Genomic DNA, 13,933 nt, shown 5'->3' on the forward strand with positions numbered 1-13,933 from the left:
GAGGCTAGATTAAGAACCAGGTCACAAACAGAAAGGTTAACCTTAAAAAGATGCTGAGGGATCCCAGCATGTAAGAGATAAAAATGAAAGTCCAGAGATATGTTCAAATAAGTACGATGGAAATCAGGAATAAGAGTAGCTTATTCTGACTGTCTCCAACATTCTTAGGGATTGGAGGGATGTAAACAGCCTAAAATAAGAAGGAGAAAAAAACTGAGGTAGAAACTACTATACTTAAAGAGCATGAAAAATATCTGAAGGTGTATTAGGGCATGCCATGGAATTAGCAGGAATGAATAAATAAATGGGTTCAATGATCAACATTCTCTAGTTAGGGTACAAAGTAGAAGAAAATGGGAAAAGAAGGTAACCTGGGCATCTAAAACAGTGTAGGAGGTAAAACAAAAACATGTTTTTAGAAGTGAAAATTTCCACCTTTCAAGTATAGCATTTGATTAATACTAGCAATAAAACTGACTTAAGATTATACCAAAACAGCAAAAAGATTCAGATTCTAGAGATCCTAAAGAGGAAATAGTCTTTTTTTTAAGATTTCATTTATCTTTTTAGAGAGAGAGAGGAGAGAGAGCATGTGCAAGTGCGTAAGAGGGAGAGGCAGAGGGGAAGGGAGAGAATCTTAAGGAGGCTCCAACACGGGGCTCAATCTCATGACCCTGAGATCATGACCTGAGCCAAATCAAGAGTCAGAAGCTTAATCAACCAAGCCACCCAGGCACCCCAAAGATGAAATATTCCCATATGAATACATATTTACATGTATTTGTGTATACTGTAACCATATATAAATAAGATACATTTATATCAGACTACAGATTTTCCCTTTAGGTGCTACCAATAATAATTTACCTCTTATTGAAGAATAATTTGTACCTTTCTCATATCATTCAGTCTTCTTTCTCTAGTAACATTACTACTCCTCCTGATTTTGCTCTGTATCTGGAATTTTTTAGTCCTTTAACAATCTGCTGGCATGTCTATATTCAACAACAATATCCACCACAACCACTACCAATTTTTTTGAGCAAAGCACTAGCTGAAAACTTTCTATGTATCAACTCTTCTGATCGTGATACTTACTTTTCTAATAGCAGCACTCTGGCTCCAGAGCCAGTACATTCAATTGCTGCACATAACTGCTTTCCCACACTGCAACCTCACTATTAAGTTTTCCTCAAAATTTATATCACAATTAATTTCACAGTAGAGACTATTTTGGGTTCTTGATTATATCAAGAACTTGATTATATAAAGAACTCATTTGGAAAAAGGCCAAGATTGAGCCTCCCTGACTTTGATGAATATAAAAGCATGACAACATGTAAACCCAGTATTTATTAGCCAAGTTGTTAGCTAAAGTAGCCTATGAAACTGTACTAGTTCACAAGAGGGAATAGGCAGAAATTTTAGAAACCCTTCTATCAATTTGACAATGTAATTTTAGGTCTACTGAATCTGGTAATACAATGGGGCTTACGTTTTGCATTTTCCCCTTATTTTCACTTTTCTAATGAAATAATTTCACTATTTGTTTTTATTGTACTTTCTAAGAATATTGGTCTATAAAAGATTGGGAAAAAAAGCTAGTCCTATTCTATAGATAAGAAGCAATGTTACAAAGATAAAAGGTACAGGAACAGAGAAGTTTACAATTCTAAAGCTGAAGGGAAAAAAGTTTGCTCCAAGCATTCCCTAAATGCCTCTCCTTAAAGTCTTTATTAAAGAGCTTTTCCAAGTTAATTCTAAATTTAAGAAAACTTTCAAAATTTAAATCTATTGCCTTTATCAATCTGAACTGTAGTACTACCCAATTCAAAAACACTTCTAAATTAAAAGCTCCAGAAGATAAAATTGCCAATTAAAATACTGTATGAATTCTTACTAATAACCAGCAAGTCTACTACTTACAATGCTGAATGTCTTCTGATCTAGCTCTTCAGATTCTTCAGATATGGGAACTGGTTCACCACCTGCGGTGATATGAACTGGAGCATCTGACACTGAAGATTTCTTGGATCTTTCCTTGCTATCAGACTTGGATTCACTCAACTAAAGAAAAAGAGAAAATAAAAACAAAAGTCCAACAAAAACAAAGGTAAAATGATTAACACTTCCAGAAAACAATTACTGTCTTACTTTATTCTACAGTGATTTGTTCACATTCCACACTCTATTTTATCTGTCTGGGAAACCAAAAATGGATCCACTCTGCAATGTTACCATATAGGTAAAGCTTTAAAAACAAACAAACAAAAAAGTTTTTCTCCTTTTCTAGATACCCATATGTATTTTTAAAGAACTTGGTTATTCAGGCTAATTTGGGATGATAGGCAATTTATTTTCCTAAAATGTAAATATGCTGATTATGTCACTTTCTAAGTTTATATTATGATTTGCATACCTTTTCTTCCTTTATGTCTTTTTCTTTCTGTATAGCTTCTTTTACTTTGTTTTCTCTTTTCTCTTTAAAATCTTTTTCCTTTATATCTTTCTTATCCTCTTTTTCTTTTAGCTCCCTTTTAAGTTCTCTTTTATTCTCTTTTTCTTTTGCTTCCCTCTTTTCTTCTGATTCCTTCTTTATAAAAACATCTGGCTCAGGTCTTTCTTCACTGTCTCTTTCTGTTTTAATTTTTTTATTTGGATGTTTCACAGAAGTGATCTCATCCTGAAAAGGGCAAGTATGGCCAATGTATTACTAACCAAATCTTGACAAAGACTAATTTCTTTTCTTTGCATGACTATGGATTGCATGTACATGGATTCAGAAAGAAATAACCCAGAATCCCGTTAATAATGATACATGCAAAGTTCACCTTCCTATAAAAACTAAAGTAAGCCAGTCCCATTCAAAATTCAAAATAAAATGAAAGGAAACAGAACCTCATTTAAACGGCAAATGTTTGAAAAGGACAGACCTCTGCTCTATCCCTCTTAGTGATGGGTAGAATTCTGTTTCATACATGAGACTATGTAATGAACTACAAAAAAGGAACTTTAGTACCTTAAAGTAAAATTTGTCTTAGTTCAAATTTTAAATGTTAAGTATACTAAAGCATGCTATGTGCCTTTCTAATATAAAAATCTTTCTAAAAACACATTCTCACCTTTTCATCATCTTCATCAGACTTCTCTGAAGGCAAGGGTGAAGAATCACTCTTTATTTCTTCTTTCACTTTTATAGACTTCATTGCTTTATTCTTCTTAGCTCTTGCTTTTCTCCTCTTTGATCCTCCCTAAAAATAATTATTTTTATTCTAACCAACTCCACAGATTCAGTAAAAAAAAAAAAAAAAAAAATTCTTGAATTCTAAATCTAAAAAGCTAAAAAAGAGATATTCCTACCCAATCCTTAGTCTAATCACAATCTGCTACACCAGTCTTAGAAAATCAACAAAAGTGATTTTGTACATATTATCAAGTACATATTTGTACAAATCAAGTACATATTATGAATAACAGGAACTAACGACAATTAATTATTCCCTTAAAAAAGGATTAGAGAAAAGCAAAAGTTGAAAGAAACAGAAGGAAGGTTTTTCACCTTCCTAAATTACTATTATCTTAAACTAAATTTGATCCTACCAGAGACAGCATTATAAATATTTTTATTGGTACATAGGTAGCTACTAACATTGTGGTTATAATGCAAATGGTTAAAGGCTGTTAGTTTCCAATCACCTCTTCTTCAGTGTATTTTTCCTACTATTTTGGACCCCCTGCCCCTAATAAATAAGCTCAGTGTTCTTTACGCTGTACCTTCAGCTCTCCAATACCACCAAATAAAAGAGTAATAGAGGCTTGATCTCTTAAAAAGTACACCACTTTAAACAGGTTGCCCCTAGTACCTATCCAAACATTAGGAAAAAAACCTGGATCCCACTTCTGAAAAAAGGACATACCAGTTTTAACAGGAATGCAGAGATAACTTAGGGCAAAATGTCATCAAATGCAATTAAAGTTATCAAATTACAGAAAAATACACTTATAAGGTCATATTAGCCTCAGATATCTAGGGCTTTCAGTAAACTAAATTTATCATACTGAAAAGTAAACTGCTCTTTAAGCATCTAAATTTTAACTTACTGCACCAGAAAGCCTCTGAGCTTCTTTTTTGGCAAGATCTCTACTAAGTAATTTGATGAGGTAGTCCGCACGTGTCTGCAATTGCTTTGCTTGTGGTTTTTTATCAGGATCATCTGGAAGGATCTTGAAAGAAATTAATTTTTTCAGGTTGTATTTAATAAGTAATATGAGAAATTTACTGCCTATATATAAGGCTTACACATTTAAAGAAACACATAATTTACTGCAAGTTCTAACTGTTAAAATTTGAATGCAGTAAGAATGCAAAATACATTTTTTTATTTATACCTACACCACAGCAAAGATTTCATTTGCCTGGGAATGAGTTCTAAATAAATACATGAAAAAAAAAAAATCACTCCATTCAAAATAATATAAAGTGTGAGGTTAGAAATTTCCTTCAAATGTACAAGTATATGTAGCATCCAGTGTTATTAAACATTATTTTTAGATATCTTCCCTCTCTTAGTAACAGTATATTTAACTATAAAGTATACAAAAATTCGTCAAATACAATGTATCAGCTATGTATGTGACCCAAAGCATGGACTCTGAAGAAATTTTTACAGTGGGAATTTAAGCTATTCAAGTTTGGCTTCACAGATAGCAAATGATGCAACACCAATATTAAAAGTGACTGTGAAGAAGTAAAATATAAAAAGATATATGATAATAAGGCAATGCTTCCAGTGTTTTCTAGTCTAGGCAAAAAAATGATTTTAGTTGTGGTAGTATCAAATCACTAAAACCCCTAAACATTAATAATTTAAAAAAAATTATTTTGCTCTTGAATAATGTGACAGAATGAGAATTTTACTTTAAACCTAGTAATATGAAGAAAAATAAACCTATGCCTTAATAAAAAAATATAATTTCAGAGGTAAAGCAAAATCTAAGAGACATTCAAATTCAACCCCTTCATGAAAATCAAGATGCCAAGGTCATACAGCTAGTTGCAACCTTGGTTTCCTATCAATTGAGTTTATTTCTAACATAATTTAAAAGCAAAAATATAATTCAGTACCAGTAGTCTACAGAAACAAGAAATATATAAGTACCTTGTGTGTTAAACTGAGGTCAGGATCCATTTTAATCATTTCCCAGCTTCCATATCCATATTCATAGATACCAATTAACAAATTGGAATCATCTTCTTTGCCCCAGTCTATATCAAAATGAGCTGCCTTTGTGTGGCATGGGATAGTATACCTGTATCAAAGTTAATAACCACTTTCAAGTTTATAACTGCCATATTTTTTTTTAAAGATTTTATTTATTTATTTGACAGAGAGAGATCACAAGTAGGCAGAGAGGCAGGCAGAGAGGGAGGGAGGAAGCAGGCTCCCTGCTGAGCAGAGAGCCTGATGCGGGGCTGGATCCCAGGACCCTGGGATCATGACCTGAGCCGAAGGCAGAAGCTTAACCCACTGAGCCACCCAGGTGTCCCTATAACTGCCATATTAAAAATTAATTTTGAAGGACATATTTCAGTTATTGGAACTTCAAAATACTATGCCTTATTTATTTTTAAAAACATTTCATTCAAACTAGCCAATGACATAAGACTTTTATAACATACATACAAATTCGAATTATTGAATAACAACAAATAGTTTACAATGGATAAAGTAAACAACTCACTGCTTTCTTTCTTCTGGATCTGAAGGAATGGATTTGTGCAATGGTATTAATTCTTCTTCGTGGGAGATGACGAGCTTGGCATTCACCTGTACACCTGATATTCGGAATGTTGGACCCTTCACTTTTCCAAGTCTACCACCTTAAATTTAAGACATAAAAAAAATGAAATATCAATTCTACAAAATATAAAGATATGCTATTACTTATATTAATAATCATTACTATTTAACTGTATTTATAAGTATTACTTATTTATATTACTGAGTGGTGGCACTTGCTGCAAACCTTAAATTTGACAAGATTTTTCAGTACATACTATAGAGATTACAATAAAGCAGATGTGGATTCACAGAAAGCATTTCATAGAAAGTATTTCCATAAATGTTTTATCAATTGCACAAGATACATCTATTAATACTCTTACCTTCTAAATAAGTGTTCTAGCATAATTTTTCTCAGTATACCTTATTACTAAATATTAGCTAAATATTTTAAGTAAATTACAAAATAAGCATAATGAAATAACTATGCCCAAAGCCATTACCACACAGGCACACTATCTTTTCCCAGCCATCTATACTAAAAATACAGAAACTTCTGATGTTACCAATTAGTTAGAATACATCAGACAGATAGACAGAATCTACTGCTTTCAAGAATACAATTCTGTTACCCATTTCCTATTACCCAGTATGGTCCTGCTTTGTTTTTCAAAGCATCTTTTAAGAGTGGTGAAAAGGTAAATACCCTCCTAACTCAGTAAAAGCGTTATCTGAAACTTCCAGTTACTCTCTTTTTAAATCACTCTCACTTTAATATTACCTGTTCGTTCTGTTCCTGAAGAATTATCCTTTAAAGCTTTAATGCAACCATTATGCACCAATTCTCCTAATCGTCGGAGGTCTGTCTCTGACTTATCAACTAATTCAGCATCCCGAGCAATTGCATCTAATCTGTTAATGAAATAACAAAATTTTCAGGTAAATATGGAGAATAAAGTGGTAGCATTTAAGAGACAGTAGTTCCACTCTACCTCAACCTCTACATGTCACTCTACATGCCCTAAAAAGTCTAGTTCACATAAATGGCACAAGATACATAAAAAAGGAGTTCAAAAAATGTTTAAAAATTTGGCAGGGAAACAATTTATTTATGCATTTATTCAAGAATAATAAAGTTAACCAATTCATTATAAAAAAATGGTATGCTTCCGGGGCGCCTGGGTGGCTCAGTGGGTTAAGGCCACTGCCTTCGGCTCAGGTCATGGTCCCAGGGTCCTGGGATGGAGCCCCGCGTCGGGCTCTCTGCTCAGCGGGGAGCCTGCTTCCCTTCCTCTCTCTCTCTCTGCCTGCCTCTCTGCCTACTTGTGATTTCTGTCAAATAAATAAATAAAATCTTAAAAAAAAAATGGTATGCTTCCAACTTGAAGATTATGTAATAATTCTATAAAAGCTCTTCATAACCAATCATATCTTAAATTCTAAAGTGGCTAAACATTGTAATAAAGATGATCCTTGAACACAGGCTTGATCTGGACAGGTCTAATTATATGTGGACTTTTTTTTTGGTAAATATAGTAACTCTAAATATCCAAAATAAAACAGAAAATATCTTTAAGAGGGAGTTCTGGAGAGAAAAAATAGAATTGAGCCAATCTGAGTCTTTGCTACTGTATATGCAGACATTGGGCCTTCCACAACAAAGGACAAAGAATATTAAAATCACCAACAATTATTGAAATTAACCATTAACTTAAACACACACACACACACACACACACACACACACACCCCTCCGTCCTGATAAACTAAATTTTAAACATGAACTATAATTAGGGAAACTTTGTAAATGATTTTTAAGCAAATTTAATGAAGTAGTTAAAGCCAATAGTAATATATGTAAATAAAGCTGAAAGCACATAACACACGTCCTGTGATTCTAAGAATGAAATATTTACCTTTCCAGAGGGCCACCAAATTTCTTGTAACTCTTGATAAACCTAACAGAAAATAAATGTTTGGTTTAAATGTGTTATCCATTAAAAAATGATACATAAATATACAGAAATAAGAAAACAGCTGTTAGTGCAAGAATTAATTCAAGGCACTGTTACTACTAACACAAATGAAGAAACCATGCTAAAGACAAAAATGTTAAAACATTAATATATACCAAGTAAGACAAGACATATTTTAACATCCAGCATGATGTTTAGAAACCAATATAAATAAAACAATAGAAGCTAAATTTTATTTTAGAAATTATTTTATTATTTTCACAAGACAAGTTCAAGGCTACCACAGGAAGTATGTCCAGAATTATCAACCATACTACACCTCCTTCAAATTCCAAGTATTGATAAAAGTTTACTAAATAATAGCTTTATTTCAGATGTATGGTATAATACCAACAATGGAAAATAAAAATTTTACTTAAGAACAAAGCTACCAAGTGGTTGATGGATGAGGGAAAATATCCAGGAAAAGTAGAAGTTGAAATGTTCTTCAACTAAAGACAGAAAGTCCAGCAAATCAGGTGGTCATAAAAGTACCCTTAATAAAATCTAACAACATATTTAGTTTTCTGGTAGAAAGAATGAGGAAGAACTTTATCGGTCAGGTCTATGATTTAAAAGAAAAGAGTTAAAATGGCTTGAAAGAAATAACAAACTCTCAAAATATAACAGTAAGCAAACCTTCTTACAAATTTCATAAGCAAAAATATTACATAAACAAACGCAGGCTGATATCCCATTCCCCTTATATAAATGTATATAAAGAAAAACATATTTTCAAAGAAAACTGTAACTTATCCTACATGACTATCTTACCTCAATTCTTACTTGGACATATCAGAAATGCTTTTAACATTGCTACTTTCAAAAAGCAAACCTCCTCAGTGTTAAAAAAATAGAAAAATATCGAACTAAAGTAGTCCCACATAAAAATAGTAATGTTGGGAGTCATAAATGCAGGAAAAAATTTTAATAAATAAATCCAATGTACTAAAATGTACACTCATTATTCAAAAAGGTCACTATTCCAAACCACATTAATAAAACCAAAAAAATTTAGCAGTCTAAGTAGACTAACAATAAATAACATGCAGAGATTAGATACCAAACTTTATTTTCCATAGCTATAATGAAGACCCAAAAGCAGAACCATCCAATTCCTACACAATTATCATATATTTGCCTCCTCTAAAACCTTCATTTTAATTTTGAAAATTATGGAAATTTGTACATTTAAATTTCACCTTCTAACAAAAGCAAGTTGAAGTAAAATAGTCTTATGTCATCTTACCGCCTAATTTCTGCATCACTAAATCCTTTGATATTCTCTCGAGGAATAGTCCGTGGTCTTCCACGTTTCTTTGGCCTTTTCCTTTCTGAGATTGAGTCACTATCAGATCCAGAATATCTCCTACTTCTACTGCGCCTCCCTTCACTTCCATTAAAACTAATCTGGAATTGGAAAACAAAAATTTATCCAACCTTAGACTAAAGAAGCCTTCTAACTCTAAGAGCAAAGAAAACATTAAGAGAATTAACAAATTCAAATGTTGTCTGTATATCAAAATTTTTTCTATAAATAAAACCAAAAAAGCCAACAAAACAGAGAAAAACATGGCAGGTTAATGACAAAGAGTTATTAACAGCCCCAAACATTTTTTAAAACATTCTTATAAATTAGAAAGAAAATACAAAATTGTCTTTTTTTTTTTTAATACTGATTAGAGAGAGAATGCTCACATGTGAGAAGGGGAGGGGCAGAGAAGAGGGAGAAAGAATCTCCAGCAGACTCCCTGCTGAGAATGAGGCCCTGATGCTGGATCTCACAACCCCTGACATCATGACCTCAGAAGAAACCGAGAGTCAGATGCTTAACCAACTGAGCCACCCAGGTGCCCCCAAAATTGTTCTTTTGTAAAAATGAGAAAAATTATTAATAAGTGATTAATCAAATAGCATAAACATAGAATTAAACAATCTCAATGGTAATTTTTTTAAAATAAGAATTGAAGTAACAGTATTTATAAGACCAATTATTTAACAGAAACATCAAAACATATCTTTATAACTCTCTGGAATTTTTCTAAGGTCACAGTGCATTTTCTGAACCCCTAATATGCTGAAAGCTAACTGAAAGTCAAAGACAGTAGTCAGTTCTTCCTCATTCTAACCTCCTTTCACAAGAAGTAATATAATGCTGTGCTTCCTGTGTACTATAAAAGGAAATCATCATGGGGTTGGCAGAAATAAACACTAACAAGAAACTACATACATGTCACTTTCAGACCACATTTTTTTTTGGCTTCTGCCTATTGATAGGATGCACCGATCCTAACAACAAATCTCAATTACAAAATCCTAACTCCTCTTACACAATCACAAGGCAATCTAATAGTCTCAAATATAAGGAAATACAGCAGAGTTGGTAAGAAAAGATGAAACTTGAACATTGGTTCACCTGTGAAAAGCATGAGTTATAAGCAGGCAAAAGGAAGTTAGCTAAAATTTGCTACAGGCTTTGTTTGGGTGACTATGAGAGTACAGGATCCCTGGAAATGAAAGGCAAGGAGAATACAACTTGCACCCCATCTCACACATTCCTCTGCAAAACTCCCAACAGGTGCTCATGAGTAACATTGGGCAGGAGATAAGAAAAAACTTTCACTGAGGGCACTGAGGGCACCTCACTGGGCACCTCACCAAAAGACACAATACAGTTGCAGGAAAAGAAAAAGAAAACAAAACACTCTACCCCTGGGTGAAGGATAGCAGAACAATGACTAAGCAATTCTCTCATTTGCCTCAGACTAAAAATTTAAGGAGGCACCAAAAAAGCTCAGTAATCAAGACAAATAATCTTGTAATTGAATATTCTAAAAAACAAAAGTTAATTCAAACAAAAAAAAAATCTAGTATTAAAGTTTCTTTCCTTTTGTTGCAGGATCTCATGTAACCTGGAATGACCCTGTTACCATTATTTAAAATCTCCTATTTTCTTCACTTGGGTCATAAAATAAACAGCAATAAACTTAAAAATTCACATCACACAAGGTATGCTGATAATGACAGAATTAAACTAGAAATCATTAACAAAGATAATAAGAGTATCTCCCAAATATTTGGAAATTAAACTAAACTCTGTAATAACAAAAAAGAACAAAAGTAAACCAACAAAAAAATACCTACGGGTCAGAGTACTTCCATAAGGCAAATTAGAAAATACTCTGAAATGAATGAAAATGAAAACACAACAGGTATCAAAATTTACAAGATTAAAAAAAACGCAGTGCTTACAGGGAAACTTGTAGCATTAAACACTGATAATATTATAAAAGGAAGGTCTTGATTAAATTCTTAAGAATACATCTTAAGACACTAAAAACAGTAGATCAATTAAAGCAAAGCCAAAAAGAGTAAAAAAGAGCAGAAATCAATTGAAACAGAAAAAATAAATGAAACGAAGGATGATTTTTGGGAGGGATATTATGAATAACTTCATGTCCATAAATTCAATAATCTAGATAAAATGGACAAATTCCTTGAAAGAAACCAACTGCCAAACTCACAAGAAAGAAATATTGTGAATAGTTCTGTATTTATAAAAGAGCTTAGAGTTAAAAATTCTAACAAAGAAAACTCCAAGCCTAGATGGTTTTCCTGACAAATAATGCCAAACATTTAATGAAGAATACCAATTCTATACAGACTCTTCCCAAAAGCAGAGGAGGGGTGAACACTTTCCAACTTTTTTTATGAGACAAGAATTATTAAATCAGATGAAATACTACAAAAGAAACAATGGACCAGCATGCTTTATAAACAAAACCAGATCAGTCCAGGTATGAATACCCTTACAACGACAGACATGATCTTTTAAATTAAAAGATCACCTGTTTTGCACAGTTTCTCATTCTTGGAAGCATATAAATTTCTTCAAGTTCCTTTTGTCTTTCTTCCTCTTCTAATCGTCTTCTTTGATCTTCTGGAATTATTTCTTCCCAATTCTTTGAATTTCTTTCTGGTTCCAACTCAATGTCATCCTCATCCATATTTGAAAAGTTGGCAACCTTAAATTCCAGAATTTTAACAGAATAAGCATTAAAGAAAAACTCATCCTTAAATTATATTTTGCATTTTAGGGGAGAGGAAGTGATATCCCAGAATAAGGCAATAAAACCTAAATATCCTCAGGATAATGAATATCACTATGGATTAAACCAAAAATGACTGCTAAGCTATCTATATTCTTTATTAGTTCTTTATTATTTGTTATTTTTTATTAGGTCAAAGTAGAATTAACCAAAAGCCTTATAGAATGATCTATTTTGTCCTGCTGCTCAACAAAATCAGTTGACAGACCAACAATATAATTTATAGTAACATGCTAAATCATCTTTTGCAGAAAGTAGCACACCAGTCCATTAAGTACAAAGTGCTATAGAACAAACCAATAATCTTGTTTTTATGATCATAAAAAGTAGTACAAAGAGTTACTGACAAGACACAAAGAACTCTGGGTCCATAGATAACCTTAGGTTATCTTGGGTTCCTGGTTTCTTCAATGTTAAAAAAAAAGGGGATAGAAAGAGCTCAATAACTTTTGTGAAGATTAAATAATATACTGAAGGAACTATGAAGACTGGTACACAGAAGGGATTCATTAAAGCTAACTGCCAATAGTGGCATATAAAACTTACAAAAACTGGATGAAAAAAACCCATGCTTATCCTGTGTTAAGAAATGATACTACAAATAGTGTTCATCCTTTCATGTCTTTATTTATTTTAAAGACTTATTTGAGAGACAGAGAATGTAATAAATATTTGTTGAATGAACAAATGACACAAACTGAACTGCCCTTCTTAGAACCCTCAGTTCCTGGAAAATGGCTATCAAGGAACTTGCTTCTTTACACTAAACAGCTTACTCTAGGAGGTTGGCTGACTTATTCTGCTTTAGGACTCCTTGCAACCTTTTAGCCCTTACCAGACCAGGGGTATTTATAAGTACTAATAGGAGTTCATTGCTTACATGGACTGATTAACTTGAGTTTTCTTAGGTATGACAATGCTTAACTTAATCTAACATCAAAAACTGCTCCAACAAACATTAGCTAAAAGCCTTCTGTCATAGAAATCTCCATTAGAGACCATGTTCACTCATTTACCCAAATATTTGAGGATGTGCTATTTGCCAAGCACTTTTTTAGAAGCTAATTAGAATAACAGCCCTCCTCATTCCATTAAATGTACCTATTTATAAATGATTTGGTCCTTTTCAAAACAAGTTGCTACTGGTTTGTCAAAATAAGGGAGAAAAATTTTCAAACACATAGCAAATTTTAAGACAAAAATCTTAAGAAATTATGTTGACTGTGATTAAAGAGATTAATAAAACATGAAATGACAAAAAAAAAAATCACTCCCTCTCAATTTAGATAATTTGAAGGAAAAATTAAAAAGAAAGAAAATCTACCTTGAACTGGGAAAGCAACTCATCTCCTACAGTTAAAGGGCCTGGTTCGTTTTCATGAGTTTCAGCCCTCTTCAAGATTTCATCTATATCCATTTCCTATAATTAGAAAGAAATCTTTAAGTATACATTAATATATTTTGAAGTAAATATACCTCATAAGTTTAAAGAAATGGCACATTTTGAGGAAAGTTTTTTTTTACCTGGGGCTCTTGCTCTTCTCCTTCAGGTTCCTTAAAAAGTTCCTCAGCGCCAAACTTTAAAATGGCTGATAATTCTTCTTTATTGAAAGGAGTAGAACTAAATAAAGACAGACAAATAAAAATGCTTAATATTAACAGTTAACAATTTAATACTTACACTGCACTTTCATTCATTATTGACACAGTCAACTTTATATAAGTTATATGACAGAGTTAGGTGAAGTACTATAAGTTCATTCATTTTAAAAGATAAGAACTTGAAACCTGGAAATTAAAGGAATTTCTCCCAAGATTTATAAAACTTGAGTGTGAAATCAGTACTGAATGTATGCTTTTGATTAAAAATTACTCCAGTGCTTTAAAAAATTGAAGAATTACAATACTAAATATAATACATCAAAGATCAGCTTGTAGTATGTAACTACCAGGGCACCTGGGTGGCTCAGTTGGTTAAGCATCTGCCTTTCGCTCAGGTCATGAACTAAGGGTTCTGGGATACAAC

General features: G+C 32.5%; 1 protein-coding gene across 2 annotated transcripts in view; it reads right to left on the reverse strand.

Moving 5' to 3' along the window:
- LOC111148282 (chromodomain helicase DNA binding protein 1) overlaps positions 1 to 13,933 on the reverse strand; it is a 70,859-nt gene that overhangs the window by 9,769 nt on the left and 47,157 nt on the right. Inside the window, exons 21-32 of one of the 2 annotated variants that reach the window (XM_022504762.1) lie at positions 13,432 to 13,528; positions 13,232 to 13,327; positions 11,647 to 11,823; positions 9,048 to 9,208; positions 7,700 to 7,741; positions 6,565 to 6,695; positions 5,743 to 5,881; positions 5,160 to 5,310; positions 4,102 to 4,224; positions 3,123 to 3,251; positions 2,420 to 2,683; positions 1,927 to 2,067 (exon numbers count right to left, since the gene is read on the reverse strand). In XM_022504762.1, coding sequence (XP_022360470.1) covers positions 1,927 to 2,067; positions 2,420 to 2,683; positions 3,123 to 3,251; positions 4,102 to 4,224; positions 5,160 to 5,310; positions 5,743 to 5,881; positions 6,565 to 6,695; positions 7,700 to 7,741; positions 9,048 to 9,208; positions 11,647 to 11,823; positions 13,232 to 13,327; positions 13,432 to 13,528 — 1,651 coding nt within the window. The remainder of the gene's footprint in view (positions 1 to 1,926; positions 2,068 to 2,419; positions 2,684 to 3,122; positions 3,252 to 4,101; positions 4,225 to 5,159; positions 5,311 to 5,742; positions 5,882 to 6,564; positions 6,696 to 7,699; positions 7,742 to 9,047; positions 9,209 to 11,646; positions 11,824 to 13,231; positions 13,328 to 13,431; positions 13,529 to 13,933) is intronic. The other variant, XM_022504763.1, reaches the window with a different exon arrangement.

The sequence above is a fragment of the Enhydra lutris genome, unplaced genomic scaffold (genome assembly GCF_002288905.1).
Source record: "Enhydra lutris kenyoni isolate GAN:26980312 unplaced genomic scaffold, ASM228890v2 scaffoldscaffold19, whole genome shotgun sequence".
NCBI classification, from domain to species: Eukaryota; Metazoa; Chordata; class Mammalia; order Carnivora; family Mustelidae; genus Enhydra; species Enhydra lutris.